Source organism: Carcharodon carcharias, chromosome 12 (assembly GCF_017639515.1).
Source record: "Carcharodon carcharias isolate sCarCar2 chromosome 12, sCarCar2.pri, whole genome shotgun sequence".
Taxonomy (NCBI): domain Eukaryota; kingdom Metazoa; phylum Chordata; class Chondrichthyes; order Lamniformes; family Lamnidae; genus Carcharodon; species Carcharodon carcharias.
Window position 1 is genome coordinate 117687281 of NC_054478.1, and position 27908 is coordinate 117715188.

General features: G+C 43.2%; 1 protein-coding gene across 7 annotated transcripts in view; it reads left to right on the forward strand.

The window, feature by feature from the left end:
* The window catches only part of LOC121285026 (collagen alpha-3(VI) chain-like), a 244697-nt gene that overhangs the window by 128256 nt on the left and 88533 nt on the right, over positions 1 to 27908 (forward strand). For 6 of the 7 annotated variants that reach the window (XM_041201120.1, XM_041201123.1, XM_041201127.1 and 3 more), the window contains 5 exons: positions 1193 to 1789; positions 12331 to 12936; positions 18853 to 19458; positions 21108 to 21454; positions 27138 to 27216. In XM_041201120.1, coding sequence (XP_041057054.1) covers positions 1193 to 1789; positions 12331 to 12936; positions 18853 to 19458; positions 21108 to 21454; positions 27138 to 27216 — 2235 coding nt within the window. The remainder of the gene's footprint in view (positions 1 to 1192; positions 1790 to 12330; positions 12937 to 18852; positions 19459 to 21107; positions 21455 to 27137; positions 27217 to 27908) is intronic. The other variant, XM_041201122.1, reaches the window with a different exon arrangement.

A 27908-nucleotide genomic window follows, 5' to 3' on the forward strand; every position in this document is an offset into this window, starting at 1 on the left:
AATTTGGCAGATGGAATATAACATGGGTAAATAGAAAAGCAGTGTGCTATTTAAATGGAGAGGTATTGCAGAATCAGTGTACAGAAGGATCTGGGTGTCCTCATACATGAGTCACATCACATTGCAGGTTCAGCAAGTGACTAGGAGGGCAAATGGACTGTTGACATTTATTGCAAGAGGAATGGAATATAAAAGTAGGGAAGTTCTACTGCATCTGTCAGGGCCTTAGTGAAACCACATCTGGAAAACCATGTACAGTTTTGGTCTTCTTATTTGAAAAAAGATGTGACTCCAGAAGCAGTTCAGAAAAGGCTCACTCAACTCATTCCTGGGATGAAGGGTTTATTTTATGAAGAAAGCTTGAACACAATGGGCCTATACCTATTGGAGTTTAGAAGAATGATAGGTGATCTTATTAAAATAAGAGGTTTAAAGAGAATAAGAGGTTTTAAGACAGGGATGGAGAGTTTTTTTTTCCCCTCAGAGGGCCGTTAGTCTGTGGAATTCTCTTCCTCAGTAAGTAGTGGAGGCTAGGGTCATTAAATTTGTTCAAAGCTGAGTTAGATAGATTTTTGATAGATAAAAGAGTCAAGGGTTATGGGGGGCAGATACAAAAGTGGAGCTGAGACCACAACTAGGTCAACCATGATCTTATTGAATGGCATAGCAGGTTCGAAGAGCCACATGGCCTACTCCTGCTCCTAAGTCCTATGTTCCTATGTTTCCCCACCACCGAAATTAAACTGACTAGCCTGTAGTTGCTGTGCTTAGCTTTGCATTCTGTTTTTTGCATTTTGCTGCTGCACCTGCATACAGCAGTTCAATTACTTCATGTATGCTAGGGTACGCAACTTTGTAAATCTGCTTATACAGAATGCACTTGTGATTTTTGCAAGTGAACAAAGAAATCTTTGGTAAGGAAATCTTTCCTCTTTTTCTGTGACTCAAAGATTTGGAAGAGGCAATGAAAATCTTTCTTCTTTGAACCCTTCCAACATTAGTTTCTCATGTCTATTGAGTCCAACCAACAGCTACCAGCTCTTCTTACCTTTGATACCTCTTCCTTCTCCTTCTCTCCTTCTTCATCTCAAATGGAAGTTCCACATCTCAACAACAAATTTGCCTCTTCAAGATCTTACTTCATGCCACATATGTTTGTACTAAACAAAAATCTATTTTCTGTTTGTTACAGATGTTCTTAAGAGGGATGTTGTGTTTCTTGTTGATACATCGGACAAAGTCAGAGCTGCTTTCCCTTCAGTTCAAAGATTCATTTCTAATGTTGTAGACGATCTTGATGTTGAAAGTGACAAAGTTCGAATCAGCCTGGCACAGTACAGTGATGATCCCAAAATCAACTTCCTCTTAAACACCTTTACAACAAAAGATGATGTGAAGAAAGCAATAGAAAGCCTAAGGCATAATGGAGGGAGACGAGCCAACACTGGTAAAGCATTGGATCACGTCAAAAGGAATGTGTTCAATATTTCTGCTGGAAGCAGATTAGGGGAAGATGTGCCCCAGTTCTTGATCCTAATCACTGCCAGCAAGTCCTCTGATGATGTTACTCAGGCAGCACTGGCTCTGAAAGAGGCTGGTGTGGCACCCTTCAGCATTGGATCAGGAGACGTGGATGATGATGAACTCCAAAAAATTTCATTGTCCCCTAATTATGTTTTCAAAGTGAATGATCTGAGGAATGTGGAAACAATTCAACAGAATCTTCAGTCACCATTGGCAACACTGAATAAAAATCAAATAACCCAAATCATATCAGATGCTCCTACTGGTGAGGAAAAACTTTCTATTTAAAATAAAAACTAGATTAAATTGTACAATATATCGCGAAATTTGGAATAGATAATTTGTTATATATAATTACTTACTCGGGGTTTTACTGATAATTAGATGTAATAATATGTAGGATACATAGTACATAACATTCCTTTGTCTTATAATTAGACAAACCATCTATTTTTATGCTTCTTCGATTGCTTCTCTGACTAATAGGAGTTATGACAGGGTCTTGAGTATGCTTGTGTATTCAATCACTGTTCTTGCCCCATGCATTTCTCAATGGCTTCGATTATGTGTCACACACTGTCACTCTCAGTTATGATCAGGCCTTATTATTAGCTTTGCAGCTTTCTTTGAGCTTGAAAAATGCTCCCCACTGTGCTTTTGCCTTGTGGACCCTGGCAAGATGCAGCTTGCTTGAGAAACTTGAAAGCCATAATGCAGGGCTAAAGAGAAACTCAATTGCCTATTTGAATTTTTTTTTTTTCCTGACAGCTGCACAAGGGTTTCCTTAAGGAATTTCCAAACCCACCTTGGTCAAACCCAGAAGTGGGCAGGATCATGTTGGGTTTGCAACTCAGTGCCACATTTTGGGAAATTAACCTTGTGCCTGGAACTTGTGTTCCCTTTGTCTTTAGTCCTTGTTATGAACTCCATCCCATGATCCATTTCTGTAATTGTTGCAGCCCTTAGGATTTCATTCTCAGTTTAGCCATTCTGACCCATGCCAGAGTCCCTTTAATTAGAAATCCTTCCTGTGACAGATTTGGCACATCACCCCAACCACCTTCTCTGATTGGTCAGAAAACCCGCAAGTGGGGTGCTAATGCTGTGGCCCAGTTAAAAAATCACAACAAAACCTACTGTAGATTCTAACAGGTTTCCAACCTACTTCAGGCTCCATCAGCTTGGCTGGGACTGTTATTTCAAAATTCCGCCCAATGACTTTGGTCATCCAACTGTTTAGTTGGAGAAAATTTCTGCTCATCCAACATGAGATGTTGGACAAATGTGACATATCAGGGGCAATGGAAGAGTTAAGAGGGGTGGTGTTTAGAAACTGAATGCCACCATAGTACATGTGGAAGCTGAAATGGTTTTGGCTGATGCCACCATGGGACTGCATACAGATGAGAAGCAGGAAAATTGCATTCTTCAGGAGCTCCAGAGGTAGCGTTGTGGGAATAGAAGCCATTGTAAGTGATTCACTGGCTACAATTTGATGGGTAAGAATGTAGAACAGGTCAAGAAGGACATCAAGAATAGATCATTAGGGGACTTGAGGTAACCTTGAGGAAGGTTGCTGGAGAGAACTAGGGAAAAGTAGTTGATTCTAAAGAGAAAGGCAGAACTGCGTAAGAATGGAGCCAAATGACAGCAGTACTGTCCAGCTGGACCATGCAGAAGAGGCATTGCAGAAGAGTGATATATATGGTCAGCTGTGTTGAGGGTTGCTGCCAGGTTGAGAGGACAAGGAAGTATAGTTTATCAAGGTCACAGCCACATAAAATGTTATTTGTAACTTTGCTGCATTGTTGTTGAACTTCTTTATGCCTTTATAGATCTGCCCTCGCGGTGCTAAAGAATGATATATGTGCATTCCTACAGCTCTCTGTTTCTCCATAAGCTTCCATATGTTTCCATTGAGTTTATAGTCCCATTCCCTGTTTCTTTCAAATGCATTACTTCATATTTCTACACATTAACTTGCATCTGGCACCTGTTCCCTATTTCATTATTCTGTTTGGCATCCTGAGGAATTTTACAGTCCTCCTCAATATTTACAGAGCATCCTAACTTTTGTGTTTGATATCATGCTCCATAGGGACAAATCCAAATCAATTAATAATAAGAATAAAAGTGGATCAAATACTAACCACTAGATCTCTGTAGCAAAAAGCTGTCATAGACATGATGGGTTGAATGCTTCTATCTTGATTTCCAATTCCAATTTGAACTGGGCAATATCCATGAACACTAATATTTTGTTTCCTGCCTGCCAGCCATCTTACTAGCAATGTTGCTATATTTCCTTTTATAACATCAGCCTGAATTTTTGTAACCAATTCCAATGAGACATCTCATAAAAGGCTTCCTGAAAATCCATATACCCTATATAACTATTGCTTTATTTTTTTACAACAGTTTCTGTTGTTACGTTGACAATTCTCAAATCTAAGAACTATCGAACAAATTGTTGTCAGAGCATTTGCTATCAACCTTTCTGGCTTTCTTAACACCTAAGGAAGCAAGCTATCAGCTGTCAATGACTTATCTACAGAGTTCAGCCATTCTCTTCAGAACCAATTCCTTTTCTCTAGTTCAATCCAGCAACCTTTGCCCCAATTATATGGTTACTTCAAGTCCCCTAATGACCTATTCTTGAAGTCCTTCTTGACCTATACCTTGACAACATCATTTGCAGACTTGAAATAGGTTTCAACATGCATGCTAAAAAACCTAGTTCTGTCTATCCATTACCACCCTCTCAACCCTCCATTGACACAATGCTGCCAGACTGCTTAGGTGGCATCCAGTCTTAGATAAGCCACAATTTCCTCAAAACATTCAAGACCCCCCCACCCCCTTCACTCTCACCATTGAGTTATTGCCCTTTCCTAGCCACAGTTTCAGACTTAATCAGACAATTTACAACCTTAGTGCATCGAACAGAGCTTCCAACCCCAAATGCTGTCCACAGGACTGCTGATTTGCATTTGTAATGTCACCCAGCTGCCCCTGTCACAGTTTGGCTGCCACCAAATTCCTTCTCCATGCCTTTTACATTACAAGGCTCTACTGGTGTGGGATCCATTATTCATCTGCACGCCCTCCCTCACCCCAACCCCATAAACTTTAAATCATCTGAAACTCTGCCTCCTATATCTTATCCTGCACCAAGTCATACTCACCCATCACCTACCTTGTCTCCCAACACCCCCAGTTAAAAACTCTATTTCCTGAGACCAACTTGAAGACATCTTTAATGTTTTCCTCCTCGGCTGTATGTATGATATTAGTGTTGAGGGGAGTCCAGCTGTTCCCTAAGTTTACCTCAGAGCTTTTAAAACAATTCCAATGTTAAGCTGAGCCATATTTGATCAATTAGGGATTAATCAATTGAAGAACAACAAGCCATAGAGAATATGCCATTACAGCGAGGGGATATAGGTTTCTTACTAACCCACATCAGGAACTACACCCTTTGGAATTGTGGTGTCACCAAATGTAGCCAATTAAACATAATGGGCCAAATCTCCCACTCTCCGGATCATCAGAGGCAGGATGTATGACTGAAGATGCGCATCAAGAGCCTATGGAAGTCCTGACACGTGGACTATGTGGGAATTTCCCAAGCAGTTTAAACTTAATGGGCAATTCCCCTGCTCCCCTGGACCCTGCACGAATGCATTGAAATCTGAGTTAGAGTCAGAGATTTTGAACAGTTCCACAGTACCTACATGGATGGTTACCCAGGAAATATTAGATCAAAACCTGGTCTTATACCTGGGTAACTCCAATACTGACCCCCCACCTCCCACTATAAACTATCACTCCCCCCCAACACCACCCCCCGACAACCGACTGCTGCCTCAAGCCATCCGACCATGCTCTCCCCGACCAGACTACTTTCCCAACCTCCAGATCACCTGACTAACACCCCAGCTAGACCCGACGGCTACAGCACCGCCCCCGACCAGACGTGACTACCCCCCTGACGACATGGATTGCCACCCGACGAGACCAAACCTGACTACAACCCACCCCAACCTGACTACCCCTACAAACTGTCCACAGCCCCCATTGGATCTGACTAACCCCTGACCCCCCCATGATGCAATTACGCAATCACCCCCCTATGTACTTATCTACCCACCTAGCATCTTGCATACCTTGCCTGCCTATGCACCTCACCCATGTACCCACCTCATCTACTCACCTCACCCACCCACTAATCCACCTCACCCACCCAGTCACCCATTCACTCATCCATTCACTAATATTCATTGAAAGGCTGGACCTTTAAACTTACTATCACTTTTTTTCATTCATGGGATGTGGCGAGGCCAGCATTTATTGCCCATTCCTAATTGCCCTTGAGAAGTTAGTGATGAGATGCCTTCTTGAACCGCTGCAGTCCATGAGGTGTAGGTACACCCATAGTGCTGATAGGAACCCTGAATGTAGCAGGGCAGGTAGATGGGATAATTGCCTTTATTAACCGAGGCATAGAATACAAGAGCAGGGAGGTTATGCTGGAACTATGTAAGATGCTGATTTGGCCACAACTGGAGTACTGCGTGCAGTTCTGGCCACCACATTATAGGAAGGATGTGATTGCACTGGAGAGGGTGCAGAGGAGATTTACCAGGATGCTGCCTGTGTTGGAGGGTCTGAGCTGTGGGGAAAGATTGGATAGCCTGGGATTGTTTTTCTTGGAGCAGCCAAGGTTGAGAGGAGACCTGATAGAGGTGTATAAAATTATGAGGGGCATAGATAGGATGGGTAGGAAGGCACTTTTTCCATTTGTAGAAGGGTCGATAACTGGGGTCATAGATTTAAGGTAAAAGATAGAAGGCTAAGAGGGGAGTTGAGGAGAAATTTTTTCACCCAGAGGGTGGTGGGAGTCTGGAACTCACTACCTGAAAGGGTGGTTGAGTCAGAAACTCTTGCAACATTTATGAAGTATTTAGATATTCACTAGCAGGGAGTTCCAGGATTTTGATCCAGCGACAGTGAAGGAACAGTGGTGTTCCCATATGTCTGCTCCTCTTGCCTGTCAAGATGGTAGCAGTCGTTGGTTTGGAGGTGCTGTCTAAGGATCCTTGGTGAGTTCCTGCAGTGGATCTTGTAGATGGTACACGCTACTGCTACTCTACGTCAGTGGTGGAGGGAGTGAATATTTGTGGATGAGGTGCGAATCAAACAGGCTGCAATGTCCTGGATGGTGTGAAGCTTCTTGAATGTTGTTGGAGGCGTGCAGAGAGTATTCCATCACACTCCTGACTTGTGCCTTATAGATGCTGAATAGGCTTTGGGGAGACAGGAGATGACTTACTCACCACAGGATTCCTAGCCTCTGACCTGCTGTTGTAGACATATGGCTAGTCCAGTTCACTTTCTGGTCAATGGAAATTCCCAGAATGTTGATAGTCGGGGATTCAGTGATGGCAACGTCATTGGATGTCAAGGGGCGATTGTTAGATTCTCTCTTGTTGGAGATGGGCATTGCCTGGCACTTATGTGGCACGAATGTTAATTGCCATTGGTCAGCCCAAGCCTGGATGTTATCCAAGTCTTGCTGCCTTTGGACATGGACTGCTTCAGTATCTGAGAAGTTGTGAATGACGCTGAACATTGTGCAATCATCAGCGAACATTCCTATTTCAGTCCTTATGATGGAAGGAAGGACATTGATAAAGCAGCTGAAGATGGTTGGGCCTAGGATATTACCCTGAGGAACTCCTGCAGTGATGTCCTGGAACTGAGATGATTGACCTCCAACAACCACAACCATCTTCCTTTGTGCTCGGTATGACTCCAACCAGTGGAGAGTTTTCCCCTAATTCCCATTGACTCCAGTTTTGCTAGGGCTCCTTGATCCACAGTCGGTCAAATGTGGCCTTGATATCAAGGGCAGTCACTCTCACCTCACCTATAGTGTTCAGTTCTTTTGCCCATGTTTGGATCAAGGCTGTAGTGCGGTCAGAAGCTAAGTGACCCTGGTGTAACTCAAACTATGGCAGCTGGTGCTGTGAAAAGGGGTCATGTCCTGCCTCCGCTCCAACGAGTGCCCCAAGGGATGCTGCACTTTGACAGCCGGGATCGGGAAATGCGCAGCGTAGTTGAGTCGGAAGAACCTTGGCACACAACAGCCATGCTCGTGTCATTGCTGCTGCTCGGAAGATTCAGACCATTCATTCTCATATTTAAATCCTTCATGGCCACCCTATCTGTGTAACCGTCTCCAGCCCTCCAATCTCACACATTCTACCTTTCCGCTGCACTCTTCCTTTTTAAAACCCAGCTCTTAGATGGTATAATTATTATCTATTTTCCCCTTGCACCATCATTTCTTTTGTTATTTAATCTCACTTACCTTCCACCCTATTATTGGTCTTCCTTTTTTGTCCTTCCCCTCACCCCCTTTGCCTTGATTAAAAACTCTTACATCTCTGAGTACTCCCATTTCTGACATTCCATTGACCGCAGCTAGAAGGTGAAGGTGTGTGAATATTGGTTGAGGACTGCTGCAGGCTCAGCTCTGATGCTTTCCATGCTTGAACAGCCTATGGCAAAGTTTCAGGTCACAGTATGCTCATTTTTGCAAGGAACTAGAGCCTGCAGGAAAGGGGGAAAAAGGCAGAAATGGGACACTACATAAAAATGTCACTATGGTTCACTAAGTTAGCAATACAAGTCAGATGGCAAGTGCAGAAAATGGAAAAAATAATAGCACTAGTATAACTGGGAGTGTTGCATCAGAGTGATCTGCAACTGTGAATAGAGGCCCAGGCATCAGATCAACTTGACAGAAATTTTATTAGATGGTACACTAGTAATGTGACCAACTAATGTGTCTATCCACTTAGTGTTTGATAGGAGCTCACTAGTTGAAGTAGCACCTAACTTGAAGTTCAGCTGCCAAAGAGTTTTGTTATTCCTTTGTCCTAAACAGTGGGTCCTCTTGACTTAGCAATTACCACATGACTGGTTTAGGCAGAAAATGTAGATTAAGCAAATTAATCATCTCTTATCTCACAGAATCCTGCAAGCCTTGTGGTGATGTGTTGAACTGATCTCAGTATTTTCCTACAGAATGTACTTACTTGATCACATTAACATTGGCACTTTCTCTTCACATTTTACAGCCTCATCCTATTATCTGACACACCTTCTGTCCTTATCGAAATTCTATTTAAGTCAGTTATCGTAAAGCAGTTTTATACCTTGTTCTAGTTTATTTCAGTCTCCCTGTCAGCTAAATTAAGCTAATTCTTTGTGCTCGAATATATACACACTATGTTCCTTCACATGATATGTCAAATATTGCAATGTATTTATTTTTATGCCATGCCATTTAGCATGCCATGTTATACTATCCTCTGAAGAAGTCAATGGCTAAAGCATCTCTTGAATATGATGGTTCCTCTGGGGAGTACAGATGAAGCCAAGACCATGGCACCATAGGTGGCTCAGCTGTAGACATGGGGACAGAGGAAGATTGGGAATAATGATTGGTGAATCAATAGTTAAGGAAACAGATAGGTATTTCTGCGGCCTCAGATGCAGTTCCTATAGTGACGCTACGCTGATACTATGATGAATCTACGCTGACGCTCCAGTACAGAACTGAGGGAGCACTGCACTTTTGGAGGCGAGAGCTTTTGAATGAGATCTTAATCCAAGGCCCCCTTTGCCTGCTTCAGTTTATGTAAAAGATCCCATGTCACCATGTCAAAGAAGAGCAGGGGAGTTATCCTTGGTGTTCTGGCCAATCTGTCAATCATTATAATATTGCTGTTTGTGGGAGTTTGCTATGCACATATTAGCTGCTGCGTTTCCTGCATTACAACAGTGACTACACTTCAAAAAGTATTTCATTGGTTTTAAATTGCTTTGAGACATCGGGTTGTTATGAAGAGTGCTATATAAATGCACTTTTTCTTTTCCTGGTGCCAAGATAAAGGATGGCACTGAGCAGCTGCAGAACACCCTGGGTGCCATAGGTGAACAGCCAGAGGCCGTGAACAATATCAGGAATACTGCCAAAGATGAAAAGCAGGATGAGAGTTCTGGAGACATATTTTGGAGAATTAGGAAATAAATTAATATGCAGGTCTTCGAAGGTAGCAATCTCCAGATTGCTAGTGAGTATAGAAATAGAAGGATAGGGTAGATGAATGTATGGCTGGAGAGATGATGAAGGAAGGTAAGCATTAGATTCCTGAGACATTGTGACTAGCTACTGGGCAGGTGGGCCATTTACCGGCCAGATGGGTTGCACCTCAACAGAGTTGGGACCAGTGTCTTGGAGGAGTAGTTGCTAGTTCTTTGGAAAGTGTTTAAACCATTATGGCAGGGGATAGGCACTAAGAGATAGCATTAGAAAGAAGAAACAAAGTGCAAAATGATAGGGTAAAATAGAGTAAGAAATAGTAAGGTGAGGTCATATCTTTGAGAGTTGATTTAATACGAGAATGGTCAGAGGATTTCATGCAGGTAATAATGGTCACCCCAAGAGAGAAGCCAAAGGCATGCCGATGTTCTGACTTTCATACAATTAGTCTGATTGACCATGCTTTGATGGTTGTGTTGAGAATTGTAACAAAGAAAGTGGGTAGGAAAGCGCAGAACTACATCGGAGATGACCACTTTGGATTCCAGGAAGAAAGAGGTACAAGGGAAGCAATTGGCATTATAAGATTAATGAGTGGATGACTTCCACCTGGAAATTCCCCTCCAAGCCACTCACCATCCTGCCTTGGAACTTTACCGCCATTCCTTCGCTGTCGCTGTGTCAAAATCCTGGAGCTCCCTCCCTGTGGGTGTACCTACACCACATGGACTGCAGCGCTTCAAGAAGGCAGCTCACCACCACCTTCTCAAGGGCAACTAGGGATGAGTAATAAATGCTGGCCTAGCCAGCGATGCCCACACCCTGTAAATGAATTTTTAAAAAGTGAGTGTGCTTTAGAGTTTGGACAAGAAGTATATGTTTGTTTTGTAGGTTTTGAAAAAGCATTCAATCAGGCTTACTGGACTAAGCTCTTGACAGTGTTGAAAGACATTGAGGTAGACTGGAGAAATAGAGGACTCATAAAGAAATCTGTCATGGAACAAATAGCAACAGAGAGGGCAGTCAGTGTCGAGTTGGAACCATGTCTAACTGGAAGTGTTGTTGATCACCAGTCCTCCTAAATGTTTATGCAGAGCAATGACGAAAGAAGCATTTGAAGACAAAGAATTTAGTGCTATGACTGGAGGGGCTTGGGGGTGCAGTTGTGGTGGGGTGGGGTGGAGGGGGGTTGGTAAATGATAACATCAATTAGATTTGCAGATGATAAAGCACTTGTAACAAGAACTTGTAGATAAACTAGTAACAGTAGGCATGAATTTTGGAATGAAAGTGAACATCAGCAAAACCAAAGTGCAACATATCTCCAGATGACCAAAGAATATTCACATAAGCCCAGACCTCCTGGTCTTTGGATGGTGGGGTCCATAGAGAGTGGATGAAAGGGCAGAGCCTGGCATAGGGGTAATGAGGGGACATAGGGAGTTGTTGGGGGGGGGGCATGAGATGGCGTGGATGAGGCATGGTGAGTGTTTGGAGGGTGAAGTGGCTCAGAGGGGAGAGGGCTGGAGGGCCTTTGTGTTTTTTCTTTCACTGAAACAATGCCCCATGGCACCGAGATGGGACAATAAACAGCTCACCTCGGTACCTGTCATCCATTTCTTCCTGGGTCAACTAGCCCAACTCCAGCTCACACCCTAACCCCAGCAATGAAGGTCCTGCCTTGGCGGACACTTTCTCCAGACGTGGGCAGGCCAGGACGAGAATTTTCACGACTTCTCCCACTTACCTTGAGGATGAAAACCCAGGCCAAGGTGTTCAGGAAAGATAGAGAAGGGAAGAAGAGGGTTGGAAATATTGGTTAAGGATGATATTAGTGCTGGAGAAAATGTCCTAGAGGGATCAAGGACAGAATCTATTTGGTTAGAGGTGCCATTATATGACCGGATGTATTCTATAGACCACTGACTAATAGGAAAGATGTAAAGGTACAAATTTGCATAGATATTACAGGGAGGTATAAAAACTATAGAGCACTGATAATGGGTGTCTTTAATTATCCTAATTAAGGATAGTAATAGTGTAAAGGACAGAGAGCACAAAGATTTTCCAAAGCAGAATTAAAGAGAATTTTCTTGATCAGTGTGTTTCCAACCCAAGAAGGAAGGAGGCATTGCCGAATCCAGTTCTGGGGAATGAGGTGGGTCAAGTGGATCAAGTGTCAATAGGGGGACATTTAAGAAACAGTGATTATAGTATCATAAGGTTTAAATTAGTTGTGGAAAAGGACAAAGATCAATCTAGAGTAATTAGAGGAGGGCCAAATTCACTGGGTTAGAACTGATCTAGCCCAAGTAAATTGCTGTAGTCTGGAGCTATGGATAGTGATGGTAGAAGCTCCAATTTTCTTCCCATCACATGCTAACCAGGAATCTCTCCCATTTTTACCACCTGCTTTGACATGTGTTGGAATGTTTTGCAGGTTGATACTCAAACTGTTTGGCCATGTTATGATGGGCCTTCCTTGGTCATCAAGTCCTGGGTGGAACTTGAACCTGGAGCTTCTATCCCAGAGCCAGGCACACGACCCATTGCCCCACAAGACCTCCTAGTTTCTAAGTTCCTAATTTCAAATCTATGTGATGTTGTATGTAATTTTGCGAAAATATGAGTAAATCATATGTAATTTTCAGCTTTTGTGTTATGAACCAATTAAAAATAGAATTGTTTCGCAGTTCCAGATCCTGCCAAGAAAGATGTTGTGTTCCTGATCGATGGATCCAGCAGTGGTAGAAATCAACACTTTGTCCATATCCGTGATTTTGTCTGGAATATAATCAGTCGTCTTGATGTTGGAGCCAACAAAGTTCGCATTGGCCTGGCACAATTCAGCAACGATGGAAAAACAGAGTTCATTTTGAAACAACATTCAAATAAAAGAGCCCTTCAAGATGCCATTAGGCGAATTAGACCTAAAGGTGGGGCCCCACTTAACATCGGCAAAGGCTTGGACTTTGTCTTCAAAAATCAATTCACCAAATCGGCCGGAAGCAGACAGCATCAAGGAGTTCCCCAGTATCTGATAGTCATCAATGGAGAGAAGTCCAGAGATGACGTCCGCCCTTATTTAGATCTATTAAAAAATTCAGGAATTAATGTTTTCAGTGTAGGAGCAAAGAATGCGGATCAAGATGAACTTGAACGAATCACAACTATTCCTTATGCTACTTACATAGTAAATAAGTTCCCAGACCTTAAAGGTGTGCAAAACAAATTGCTCACTCGTTTGCTGATGGAAGATCCTACAACCTATGAACCAGAGCCAGAACCTCCAACTGAAGGTGTGTACCTAAAACTAATTGCTGTCAATATTAGTGGATGAGGCTTAATGCATTCTTATGACTTTCTGTTGTCTGCTCTTTTTAATTCAGGCATTAATCCATTCCAATTGGGTTAACCTCTCCAGTAAAAGATCAGCAGAGGAATATTATGCATTGTTTGTAAACTAATGTATCAAATTATGAAGTTGAGGCTCCAGTTTCCATGGTTTTGCCGCTTTATTAAAAGGGTCAACATTTCCTTTTTCCTATATTAAAAAAGTAGCGATTTTGTTTTGTGCAGGAAAGAAAAGAATAAGATTTATGTCATGACAACTTCATATGTGTAACAATATGTGCAACAAATATGTGCAACAACATACAATTGAAATGATTGCATCAGCAAAAAAGTTGTGGAACTATTTTTCATCTCTCTTTTCATAATGGTTTTACAATTTCTAGTATATTTGTAAGTTTTATTTTTTTTAAGTAGCCAAGGTTAGCATGGAGATCCAGAGTGCAGGACTCCTCCAGAGTTGGGTCCAAAAATTCAGTAAAAGGTAGCATTTAATTTTTGTCAAACTTGTTAGAGGGAAATGAAGACTTGAGGGAAAGAATTTTAGGGTCTTGGAAAAGAACGAGCCAGATCAAGAAATGATGTGATTCATTTTCAATTTCAACATAGTTAGGATGCAGGAAAAAGGAAGGAAAATTTGGAAGTTAGGAAGACTAGAATAGAATAGAATAGGAAAACTAAAAGGAACGTTAAACATTGGGATAAATTTTCATGTGTGGGTCCTGATCCTGCTGGTGGGAGGTAACGTGGGTCGAGAACCTTTTTAAGTGGTTGCTTCAAGGAGCCCCATCCAATTAAGGACACAGAGTAGACTTCGAAAGCTGGAAGGCCAATAGGAGGCATTGAAAGCCCACTGTCAGAAGTGGGAACTGCCAATGTAGGTACTAACAAAATAGGAACAGAAGTAGCCATTTGGCCCCTTGAGCCTGCTCTGCCATTCAATAAAATCATGGCTGATCTGTTGGTGTTTCAAGAAGTACATTCCCATCTACCCTGATAACCTTTGACTTCCTTGCCTTACAAGAATCCATCTACCTTTGCCTTAAAAATATTCAATGACTCCGCTTCTACCACCTCCTGAGGCAGAGTTCCAAAGTCGCACAACCCTCTGAGAGAAAAAACTTTTCCTCATCTCTGTCCTATAAGGGCAACCCCTAATTTTAAAACAGTGTCTCCTAGTTCTGGACTCACCCACAAGAGAAAACATCCTTTTCACGTGCACCTTGTTGAGATCATTCAGGATCTTATTTCTTCAATCAAGTCACCTCTCACTTTTCTAAACTCAAGTGGAAACAAGTCCAGTCTGTTCAACCTTTCCTCATAAGACAAACCGCTCATTCCAGGTATCAATCTAATAAGCCTCCTCTGAACTGCCTCCAACGCATTTACATTCTTCCTTAAATAAGGAGACCAAAGCTGCACGCAGTATGTCAGATAAAAGCAAAATACTGCAGATGCTAGAAATCTGAAATAGAAACAGAAAATGCTGGAAAATTTCTGCAGGCCTGGCAATGTCTGTGGAGAAAGAAATAGGGTTAACATTTTGAGTCCATATGACACTTCTTCACAGTATTCAAGATGTGGTCTCACCAATGCCCTGTAACTGAAGCATAACACCCTTTTAAGTTCAATTCCTCTCATTATAAAGGATAGTATTCTGTTAACCTTCTTGATTACTTGCTGTGCCTGCATATTAATCCTTTGTGACTCATGCATGAGAACACCTAGATCCCTTTGCACCTTGGAATTCTGCAGCCGTTCTCTGTTTAAGTAATATTCTGCTTTTTTATTCTTCCTGCCAAAGTGGACAACTATGCAATTTCCCACATTATGCTTTATCTGCCAAATTTTTGCCCACTCACTCAACTTATTTGCGGATGACATGAAAGTTGGTGGGGTGGTAAATAGTGAGGAGGATAGCCTTAGATTAAAGGAGGATATAAACGGGCCAGTCAGATGGGCTGATCAATGGCAAATGGAATTTAATCCGGATAAGTGTGAGGTGATGCACTTGGGCAGGACATTTAAGGCATGGGAATACATGAAGAGTGGTCGGACCCTGGGAAGTACCAAGGATCAGAGGGACCTTGGTGTACATGTCCACTGGTCCCTTAAGGTAGTGGGACAGGTAGATAAGGTGGTTAAGAAGGTTTATGGGATACTTGTCTTTATTGGCCGAGGCATAGAATATAAGAGCAGGGAGGTTATTTTGGAACTGTATAAAACGTTGGTTAGGCCACAGCTAGAGTATTGCATGCAGTTCTGGATCTGCATTATAGGAAGGATGTGATTGCACTAGAGAGAGTGCAGAGGAGATTTACCAGGATATTATCTGGAGTGGAGAGTTTTAATTATGAGGAGAGATTGGATATACTGGGGTTATTTTCCCTGGAGCAGAGGAGATTGAGTGGATACACGATTGAGGTGTATAAACTTATGAGGGGCATAGATAGGCTAGACAGGAAGGAACTTTTCCCCTTGGTGGAGGGATCAATAATCAGGGGGCATAGATTTAAGATAAGGGTCAGGAGATTTAGAGGGGATGTGAGGAAGAATTTTTTCACCCAGAGGGTGGTGAAAATCTGGAACTCACTGCCTGAAAGGGTGGTAGAGGCAGAAACCCTCATAAAATTTAAGAAGTGCACTTGCGATGCCATGGCATACAAGGCTATGGGCCTTGTGCTGGAAAATGGGATAAGAATAATTATGCACTTGCTTGACCGGTGCAGACTTGATGGGCCGAAGGGCCTTTTTCTGTGCTGCAGACCTCTATGACTCTATTATTTATACAGATGACAGAGAGAGCATGTCAATTTGGAGGTGCCCTCTGAATGCTTTTTAAAAACTTTAAAAACAGGAAGTGGCAATAGCTATGTGAGTGCCATTGTGAAGATATCCATGACGACAGTTGTAACCATCTTAGAATGCCAACTGTAGGGGGACGGTTGGGACGCTGTGTAAAACAACACTGGAGCGTAGCCCCCCTCCTTTCCCCACTCTCCTCTCTGGTCTTCTGGGTTTCAGGAGTCAGCCTCAGAACATTGACCTTAGTAGGCACTTTAAATAGCTTCAACACCTGTTGTTTGGTGACAAGTAGACAAGCCACCCCCATTGTCCCAATGAGGCTCTTCAAAAAAGGACTGTGCTGGCTGATGGGAAATTGCAAGCCCGTCTGCCTCTGGCAGCCCCTCCACAGCTTTTTAAAAGTTCAGCTCATATGTCTATCTATTATAAATAACAGGCAATAACATTTATGGAAGAGAGGACACGGTGGAACCTAGATTAACTTCCAGACTTAGTCCATGATTGAGATAAAAACAAAAACAAAAAAACTGCGGATGCTGGAAATCCAAAACAAAAACAGAATTACCTGGAAAAACTCAGCAGGTCTGGCAGCATCGGCGAAGAAGAAAAGAGTTGACGTTTCGAGTCCTCATTACCCTTCGACAGAACTGAGTTTTCCAGGTAATTCTGTTTTTGTCCATGATTGAGACTGAGTTAGCTGCCTCTCAGCTAAGAATCATTACTATTGGTCTTTGAATCCCAACCTGAGGGGAAAAATGGTCCACCAGATGGAAAATGCATATGTAGCTGCTTGCTTTCCCTTATTCTTTCATTGAATGTGGGTGTCACTGGCAAGGCCACTATTTGTTACTCATCCCTAACTGCCCTTGAAAAAGTGGTTGTGAGCCATTTTCTTGACCTTTGTAGTCCATGTGCTGTACATACACCCATAGTGTTGTTAGGGAGGGAATTCCAGGATTCTAACCTAGCAACAATGAAGGAATGGTGATATATTTCCAATTCAGGATATTGTGCGCCTTGGAGGGGTACTTCCAGGTGGTAGTGTTCCCCTGCATCTGCTGCCTTTGTCCTTCTAGGTGGTAGAGGTCATGGGGTTGTAAGGTGCTGCTGAGTGTACCTTGCTGAGTTGCTGAGTTGCGTCTTGTAGATGGCACATACTGTTGCCACTGTGCATCGATGGTGGAGGAAGTGAATATTTAAAGTGATAGATGGGATGCTGATTAAGCGGGCTGCTGTGTCATGAATGGTGTCAAGCTTCTTGAGTGTTGTTGGAGCTGCACTCATCCAGGCAAGTGGAGGGTATTCAATCACTCTCCTTACTTGTGCCTTGTAGATGGTGAACAGGCTTTGGGAATTCAGGAGGTGAGTTATTCACAGTAGAATTCCTAGCCTCTGACCTGTTCTTGTATTCAAAGCATTTATATGACTGGGCTAGTTACGTTTGAGGTCAATGGTAACCCCAGAATGTTATGGTGGGAAATTCAATGATGCTAGTGCCATTGAACATCAAGATGTGATGGTTAGATTTTCTCTTGTTGGAGATTATCATAGCCTGGCACTTGGGAGGCTGCTTATCAGCTCAAGCTACATTGTTGTCTAGTTCATGTATGTGGACATGGGTTGCTTCAGTAGCTGAAGACTCTTGAATGATGCTAAACGCTGTGCAATTATCAACATATTTTACTACTTCTGTCCTTAAGTTGGAGGGAAGGTCATTGATGAAGCAGCTGAAGATGGTTGGGTCTAGGACACCACCCTGAGGAACTCCAGCAGAGATACCCTGGGATCTAGATGCTTGGCTTCTAACAAGCCCAACCATCTACCTTTGTGTAAGGTATGATCTGACCAGTGGAGAGTTTTCCCCTGATTCCCATTGACTTCAGTTTTGCTTGTGCAACTTGATGCCACACCAAGTGAAAAACTGCCTTGATGTCAAACGAAGTCACTCTCACCTCACCTCTGGAATTCAGCTTTTTTGCCCATATTTAGACTAAGGCTACAATGAGATCTGGAGTCAAGTAGGTCTGGAGGAACCTAGTGAGGAGAGGATTGGATTCAATTATGATGCTACATATCGTCCCTGTTTCTAGTTGCTGATTGAGCTTTCACTCACAAAATATGGTTGTTATTGGATGACATAGGGCAGGATTTTCCCGTTGGCAAGCGGGTAATGGGACCTGCTCGGCGACGTGCAAAATGACACGCAGTGACGTCGGGCAGAACTTCCACTTAAATTTGCAGGTAGGCGGGGACTCAGCAAAATCAACTGTGCGCCTACCGACCTGTCAATGGCCAATTGAGGCCATCGATAGAGTCATTGAAGTAATTAATGGACCTGCCTGTCCAACCTTAAGGTTGGCGGACAGGCCAGGAGCCCTGGTGGGCATTAGAAAAAGCATGAAACCCCATTCATGGGCGGGATGAGGTTTCATGTAGGTTTTAAAACATTTAATTAAAGTTTTTTGAAAAGTTATGGACATGTCCCAACTCATGTGACAGTGTCACATGAGGAGACATGTCAGGTTTTTTTTTTCTATTTTTAATATTTTTGACAGTAGAGCCAATTTCCCTGAGGCAGCACCTAGCCTCAGGGAAATGAGTGTGCTCTTTCGTGCACATGCGCGAAACAGCGCACTCTCAGGTTTAGAGATCCTCCCCCCACCCGCAGCCTGCACAGGGAGCGCATAGCTATTCCATGCAGATGTCACACTGGGCGAGCCTTAATTGGTCCACCTACGTAAAATGGTGGTGCGCCCCCAATCGGGGGCACCGATCGGAGGTGAGTCTTTACGCGCCCGCACTTCAACTTCGCCCCTGACAGGGGGAAAATCTTGCCTATAGAGTGGATATGCTCTGGTGCTTACCAAAGTATAAATCAACAACTTCAGGCAACAGGACAGAATCTCAGGGGGGCTGTGGTGGAGGTGAATTTTATACATGATGATCTAAAATTGTCCATAGCAAGTTATGAATAGTTTGAAATTGTACATTACATATTATTAACCATTGGCTACATTTCCAATTCACTGCATTTTAATTTCTTCAATTTGTTTCTTAAGTTTTGCCACAGAAAAAAGCTGATATCGTATTTCTCCTGGATGGCTCTATAAACATTGGACGGCAGAATTTTCCCAGTCTGACACAGTTTGTTTCCAGTATAGTTGATGCTATCTACGTTGATGATGGAGCGATCCAGGTGGGAGTTGTCCAGTACAATTCCGATGTGAGTGACGAATTTTTCTTCAATGAGTATCGAACAAGAGCTGATGTCCTCAAAGCTATTGAGAATATCCAGTACAAGGGAGGAAGATCATTAAACACTGGAGCAGCCTTGAGGCATGTTAAAAACAACCATTTTATTAAAGTAGCAGGGAGTAGGATTGAAGAAGGGGTTCCGCAAATCGCTTTCCTTCTGATTGGTGGCAAGTCAAGTGATGATGCAATAGCAGCTGCAACGGAGCTAAAGAATGCTCGATTCAAGATCTTCACTGTGGGAGTGCAGGATGCAGACTTACAGGAGATCACCGAACTCGCAAGTGAACCAGCTGGAGCTTTTAGGGTATCTGACATGGAAAAACTTTCTGAACTGACCGAGCAAGTGTTATTAGCCACAACTGATGTCATGGAAGGTGAATTGTGCCCGAAAGTGCCCGAAACAATAAAAGGTAACAACTTTAGATAAAATTGAAAACATTTGTATTTTGCAAAAAAGTGAATAACCAAGCATTGGGAGTGGGTTTGGGGTGTGAGTATCAGTTGGTAAGCAGTATATTTTGATTTTTATTCCTGTTTTGTGCTGAGCTAGATAATATCACATGGGTGACGATGTAAAATTGATCTATTCTTCCTGACTGGCATTTCGCATAAGAGACTAGCCACTTTCCTGAGCTGAAAGAGGGTGATGATTTTATACTGGTTCAGGTTCTGATTTTAATATGTAATGTTTTCCAAAAGCTCCAGCTCCAAACTGTACTCCAACTTGTTTGTGGTTCAATATCCTAGCTGGTCTGAGCTCATGTACCTTCCAAAGACAGTTCATGGAACCTATGTCTACTTTTGATAATCTAATTGTCCAGCTTCTATTGGCTTATTACCTATTGTGATATATCATGGGAGATAAGTAGACCTCGACTCCTTTGTTTTTACATGGATTGGCCTCACGAGAACAGCAGGAACTTGCCCACTCAGGGACTTGGACTGCCCAACCATAGAGCTTGCACAGACAAGCTGAACCAAATTGCCTCCATCTGTGTAGCAGACTTCCAAAGTTCTATGAACAGAAGATGGAATGGCTAAATTGAATAATTTTGGATATTTTTGTTAATCAATGTTGTCTGTTTATTATAGTAATGCTTTATTTTGAAATATATAATGGGATAGGCAAGAATCAGAATATTGTCAAAAGACTCTTGTGAGGGGCATGGTCAAAATCATATCAGCCCCGCAGAAGCAGTCCTGAGAAACAGGGTGATATGGAAATTTGAAACCGCAGGCATGTTCCCACCTCCAGGAGATCTACCCAGTGGCTGGTTCCCTATATCAGCAGCTGTTCATCCGGTAGCAATGGGTTCCAACTGAAGCACTTCAAAGGGCAATTAGCCCCTATTTTTGGACACAGCTGGAATCTTGCGAGCAATACACACAGTCATTCTCCCCAGTCTCCCCCCACAACTCCCACATACAGATGAATCTTGCATATGCTCCACATGCTTATGGCAGCTGCACTCCCTCTCTTTTTCTCCATCAGTCTGGACTTCAGCAGATTTCGACTAGTCTCCATTGGAGTGGGCCTCAATGTCCTGTGTTCCACCTCGGGAACCCATCCGCTGTCCTTAATTGGCCACCTTCTGGAAGTCTATCTCTGTCAGCAATGCAGCCAGTGAAAATTTTTAAAGAGGAAAAGATTTTGCCTGACAATTTTGTGGTGAATACTGATTGTTCAGTGATTGACTTTTAGTTAATTGCAGGATAGTCCAATAGCTAACATAGGACATGATTCCACAACATATATCAGCTCCATTTGCAAAACTGTAACTATATAGATAGAAAATGTTGGGGATTTTTACCTGCAATTAAATCATATAGCCAACCTCATTCGGCAATTATCAGAATTTTCACACAATAGATGAATATTTCATTTTTGATGCTGTTAAAGCCAATATATGGCAAATATTTTTTCAGCCACAGTGAAGGATCCATAAGGATTGGGGTTACATAATGCACCTATGCTACTTCAAATAGCCAGATGCTGTCAACTTCCAATTTAAGCACTATTGACTTAAAAAGAAAATGTCTCTTTGTTTGTTCCCCATAGGATGCAATATTGATGTTTTGCTTGGCTTTGATGTCAATGGAGTTGGATTAGGAAATGATGTTTTTGCAACTCAGAGAGGTTTCCAGTCTAAGGCAGGAGATATTTTACAGAGAATTTCACAGTTGCGGACTATAAGCTGCACAGGCTCGCAGTCACCCAATGTAAGAATTGGGATCACAGTTTTCGATCAACGTAGCCAAAGCCATGTCATTGATTTAGTGGAATATCAACCCGGAATAATTAATCAATTCAACGATCTAAGAAATCTCGGTCCGTATGTCTTGAATGCTGGAACTTTAGATGCATACAAGAGCACTTTTAAATCTGATGGTTCTGATCGTGTAAAGGTAAGTACTTCAATCTGGACTGTTTCTTTTTATTTAAAAGTCATTATTGATTGGCTGCAAAAGATAATTGTTTAGAGTTGGTGTTCTCCTACTTTTATATTGTTGTCACTTGCTCTTCTTAAAAAGTTTGAAATGTCATTATCTATGCTTTTAATCTAGGTTTTTTTTGTGGTTCGGTGTCATTGGTCACTCCCATAAGTGGAGTGTGTGCCCTCATGATTTGTCTTTTCTGTCCAACATCTGGATGTGATAATGTGATTCAGAGACCCCTTACTCAACATGACAACTACTGGAATGTATCAAGTATTGCCATGTGAATCCTACTCCTTTACAGATCTCAGAGTGGATAAAGCAGTCTTAGCAAATCAAGCCACAGGCTTCAAACTAATGAATACACACCTAAGTTATGTAAATAAAGCCAGCTTTCACACAAAGACATAATTCCCAAATGCTTGAAAAAATAAAAATAATAAAGATGCAGCTCACTTTGCCTAAAAATAAATCAACGCAAAAACAAAAGATCACTTATTAACCGTTTATAGCTAATCTGGTTCAGCCATTACCAAAGGACACTTTTTGGCTATAAAAACAAAAACAAAAAACTGCGAATGCTAGAAATCCAAAATAAAAAGAGAATTACCTGGAAAAACTCAGCAGGTCTGGCAGCATCGGCGGAGAAGAAAAGAGTTGACGTTTCGAGTCCTTATGACCCTTCAGCAGTACTGAGTAATATTAGGAGAGGGGTGAAATATAAGCTGGTTTAAGGTGGGGGGGGGAGAGAAGCGGGGGGGTGGTGTGGTTGTAGGGACAAGCAAGCAGTGATAGGAGCAGATAATCAAAAGATGTCAAAGACAAAAGAACAAAGAGGCGTTGAAGATGGTGATATTATCTAAGAGAATGTGCAAATTAAGAATGGATGGCAGGATACCCAAGGTACAGCTCTAGTGGTGGTGGGGTGGAAAGACTAACAGGGCATAAAAGGTATAGATTTCAAAATAATGGAAATAGGTGGGAAAAGAAAAATCTATATAAATTATTGGAAAAAACAAAAGAAAGGGGGAAGAAACGGATAGTGGGTAGGGATGGAGGAGGGAGTTCAAGATCTAAAGTTGTTGAATTCAATATTCAGTCCAGAAGGCTGTAAAGTGCCTAGTCGGAAGAAGAGGTGCTGTTCCTCCAGTTTGCGTTGGGCTTCACTGGAACAATGCAATAAGCCAAGGACAGACATGTGGGCCGGAGAGCAGGGTGGAGTGTTAAAACAGCAAGCGACAGGGAATTTTGAGTCTTTCTTGCAGACAAACCGCAGGTGTTCTGCAAAGCAGTCGCCCAGTTTACGTTTGGTGTCTCCAATGTAGAGGAGACCGCATTGGGAGCAAAGAATGCAGTAGACTACGTTAGGGGAAATGCAAGTGAAATGCTGTTTCACTTGAAAGGAGTGTTTGGGCCCTTGGACAGTGAGGAGAGAGGAAGTGAAGGGGCAGGTGTTGCATCTTTTGCATGGGCATGGGGAGGTGCCAAAGGTGGGGGTTGAGGAGTAGGGGGTGATGGAGGAGTGGACCAGGGTGTCCTGGAGGGAACGATCCCTATGGAATACCGCCGGGGGTGTGAAGGGAAGATGTGTTTGGTGGTGGCATCATGCTGGAGTTGGCGGAAATGCTGGAGGATGATACTTTGAATGCGGAGGCTGGTGGGGTGATAAGTGGGGGCAAGGGGGACCCTATCATGTTTCTGGGAGGGAGGAGAAGGCATGAGGGCGGATGCGCGGGAGATGGGCCAGACACGGTTGAGGGCCCTGTCAACAACCGTGGGTGGAAAACCTTGGTTAAGGAAGAAGGAGGACATGTCAGAGGAACTGTTTTTGAAGGTAGCATCATCAGAACAGATGCGACGGAGGCAAAGGAACCAAGAGAATGGGATGGAGTCCTTACAGGAATTGAGGTGTGAGTAGCTGTAGTCGAGGTAGCTGTGGGAGTGGGTAGGCTTGTAATGGATATTGGTGGGCAGTCTATCATCAGAAATTGAGACAGAGCGGTCAAGGCAGGGAAGGGAAGTGTCAGAGATAGACCATGTGAAAATGATAGAGGGGTGGAAATTAGAAGCAAAATTAATAAATTTTTCCAGGTCCCAACGAGAGCATGAAGCAGCACCGAAGTAATCATCGATGTACTGGAGAAAGAGTTGTGGAAGGGGGCTGGAGTAGGACTGGAACAAGGAATGTTCCACATACCCCATAAAGAGACAGGCATAGCTGGGGCCCATGCGGGTACCCGTAGCCACAACTTTTATTTGGAGGAAGTGAGAGGAGTTAAAGGAGAAATTGTTCAGTGTGAGAACAAGTTCAGCCATACAGAGGAGAGTAGCGGTGGATGGAGATTGTTCGGGCCTCTGTTTGAGGAAGAAGCTGAGGGCCCTCAGACCATCCTGGTGGGAGATGGAGGTGTAGAGGGATTGGACGTCCATGGTGAAGAGGAAGCAGTTGGGGCCAGGGAACTGGAAATTGTTGATGTGACATAAGGTGTCAGTGGAATCATGGATGTAAGTGGGAAGGGACTGGACAAGGGGAGAGAGAAGGGAGTCAAGAACGAGAAATGAGTTCCGTGGGGCAGGAACAGGCTGACATGATCGGTCTGCCAGGACAGTCCTGTTTGTGGATTTTGGATAGCAGGTAGAAGCGGGCTGTCTGAGGCTGAGCAACTATTAGGTTGGAAGCTGTAGGAGGAAGATCTCCAGAGGAGATGAGGTCAGTGATAGTCTTGGAAACAACAATGGCTTCTAACCTTCTCTTGATCTTTTCATGGAGAACTGTCGGCGTGACATTAGTCGTCTCAATTTCTCTGCTCCTCTCACCCATTCTAATCTGTCTCTCTCTGAACTTACTGCACTCCGTTCTCTCAGGTCCAACCCCAACATTGTCATCAAACCCGCTGACAAGGGTGGTGCTGTTGTTGTCTGGCGCATTGACCTCTACCTCACGGAGGCTGAGCGTCAACTCGCAGACACTTCCTCCTACCACTCCCTGGACCATGACCCCACCACTGAACATCAAGCCATTGTTTCCAGGACTGTCACTGACCTCATCTCCTCTGGAGATCTTCCTCCCACAGCTTCCAACCTGATAGTCGCCAAACCTCAGACGGCCCGCTTCTACCTCCTACCCAAAATCCACGAACAGAACTGTCCCAGCAGACCGATCGTGTCAGCCTGTTCCTGCCCCACGGAACTCATTTCTCGTTATTTTGACTCCCTTCTCTCTCCCCTTTCCAGTCCCTTCCCACCTACATCCGTGATTCCTCTGACATCTTGCATCACGTCAACAATTTCCATTTCCCTGGCCCCAACCGCTTCCTCTTCACCATGGACGTCCAATCCCTCTACACCTCCATCCCCCACCAGGATGGTCTGAGGAACTTTAGCTTCTTCCTTGAACTGAGGCCCAAACAATCCCCATCCACCACTACTCTCTTCCGATTGGCTGAACTTGTTCTCACACTGAACAATTTCTCCTTTAACTCTTCTCACTTCCTCCAAATAAAAGGTGTGGCTATGGGTACCCGCATGGACCCAGCTATGCCTGTCTCTTTATGGGGTATGTGGAACATTCCTTGTTCCAGTCCTACTCCAGCCCCCTCCCACAACTCTTTCTCCGGTACATCGATGATTACTTCGCTGCTGCTTCATGCTCTCGTCGGGACCTGGAAAAATGTATTAATTTTGCTTCCAATCTCCACCCCTCCATCATTTTCACATGGTCCATCTCTGACTCTTCCCTTCCCTTCCTTGACCTCTCTGTCTCAATTTCTGGTGATAGACTGTCCACCAATATCCATTAAAAGTCTACCGACTCCCACAGCTACCTCGACTACAGCTCCTCACACCCCACTTCCTGTAAGGACTCCATCCCATTCTCTCAGTTCCTTCGCCTCCGCTGCATCTGTTCTGATGATGCTACCTTCAAAAACAATTCCTCTGACATGTCCTCCTTCTTCCTTAACCGAGGTTTTCCACCCACGGTCGTTGACAGGGCCCTCAACCGTGTCCGGCCCACCTCCCAAGCATCCGCCCTCACGCCTTCTTCTCCCTCCCAGAAACATGATAGGGTCCCCCTTGTCCTCACTTATCACCCCACCAGCCTCCGCATTCAAAGGATCATCCTCCAGCATTTCCGCCAACTCCAGCATGATGCCACCACCAAACACATCTTCCCTTCATCCCCCCCTATCGGCATTCCGTAGGGATCGTTCCCTCTGGGACACCCTGGTCCACTCCCCCATCACCCCCTACTCCTCAACCCCCACCTATGGCACCTCCCCATGCCCACACAAAAGATGCAACACCTGCCCCTTCACTTCCTCTCTCCTCACCGTCCAAGGACCCAAACACTCCTTTCAAGTGAAGCAGCATTTCCCCCAACTTAGTCTACTGCATTCGTTGCTCCCAATGCGGTCTCTTCTACATTGGAGAGACCAAACGTAAACTGGGCGACCGCTTTGCAGAACACCTGTGGTCTCTCCGCAATAAAGACCCAAACCTCCCTGTCGCTTGCCATTTTAACACTCCACCCTGCTCTCTTGCCCACATGTCTGTCCTTGGCTTGCTGCATTGTTCCAGTGAAGCCCAACGCCAACTGGAGGAACAGCACCTCATCTTCCGACTAGGCACTTTACAGCCTTCTGGATTGAATATTGAATTCAACAACTTTAGATCTTGAGCTCGCTCCTCCATCCCCACCCCCTTTCCGTTTCTTCCCTGCTTTCTTTTGATTTTTCCAATAATTTATATAGATTTTTCTTTTCCCACCTATTTCCATTATTTTGAAATCTATATCTTTTATGCCCTGTTAGTCTTTCCACCCCACCCCCACTCGAGCTGTACCTTGTGTGTCCTGCCAACCATTCTTAATTGGCATATTCGTTTAGATAATATCACCACCTTCAACGCCTCTTTGTTCTTTTGTCTGTGACATCTTTTGATTGTCTGCTCCTATCACTGCTTGCTTGTCCCTGCAACCACCCCCCTGAACTTCTCCACCCCCCCCAAACCTTAAACCAGCTTATATTTCACCCGTCTCCTAATATTACTCAGTTCTGCTGAAGGGTCATGAGGACTCGAAACGTCAACTCTTTTCTTCTCCGCCGATGCTGCCAGACCTGCTGAGTTTTTTCAGGTAATTCTATTTTTGTTTTTGACACTTTTTGGCTGTCAGCTATGTATTGACACAGACTTTGACAGCCTCTTTTTCCTGTACCTCTTTCAATTTGGGAACAGTAAGGTATAAAGTTTTTACCTACTGCGCAATCAATCACAGGGTACTCTAATGAATCAAAGAAGTCTCCTCTTTTCAAAGCGTTCAGAAATAGCTGTCAAGCCCCACAAGATTCTGTTTGGCCTTGCATTGTTTAAGGTGTCACTGCATTCAAATTTACAGTGTGCAGTGGCACGATATGGGCCAATGAGGCCATCTCTGTCATGTGGACCAAAACTAGCTTACATTTTGAGGAAACCTCCCCTTGATAGCTTCTGCTAACAGGTTGTTTTGTGTGATTTAGGGCATTGCCTCCTTACATGTTGGCTCTAGCAGTACAGAAATCAAATTAAGACAACTTCAACACAGGCAAAAATCAATTTTTCCACAACAACATTCAATTTTTATTTATGACAATTTTGTTTTCCTTCTGTTTGAAAGGTCGTTATCCATTTCACCGATGGTATAGATGACAACTTTTCTCAATTGAAGAGTCAGACTGAAAAGCTACGGAGAGAAGGTAAACCAAAAGAGATATATTCATCTTTGCAACTCATTTTAACACTTTACCTCCCATTAAAGAGTTACAAATTTGTTTGATGCAAAATAACACCAGACAGCATTAACTCTCATCCACTTTATTCAAAACAAAGGATGTCATATTCTTGTGTTTCTCTACATAGGTTTATTTTAGTCAGTTGACTGCACAACCATCATCTGGAGTCTACTAGAGTGTATGATTTTGTAGCAAACCAAGTACAAAATTTATTGACTGTTCCACTGGAGGAGATATCTACAGGAGACTTATTGGGTGTGAAATTCCCCTTTAAACAAAAGCAAGGAAATATTATTTATCTCTGGAATTATCAACCTACCAATTTGCCTTCAAAAAGTATGATTTCAGAAAATGTAATTTTGCTCATAAATCGTTAACTAATCAGAGAGAAAAAGAAACATTTATCCATTTTCCCCAAAAATTGGAATTGATGATTATCATTGTCAAGGACCATAGAAATGAAACACACGGGGCTGTGTTTAAAATATTGTATGATAGTTAATGATCACAACATATGAGATATACCATATGAGATATGGTATAAGCCGGTCATGCTTTTTTTTTAGGTACCTGTGAATTTGAGTTCAGTAGCTGCTAAGGAAGGGCTGGAAAAAATTAACTTTTACTTACCAGAAAATCACTTGTTGAGTCATAGA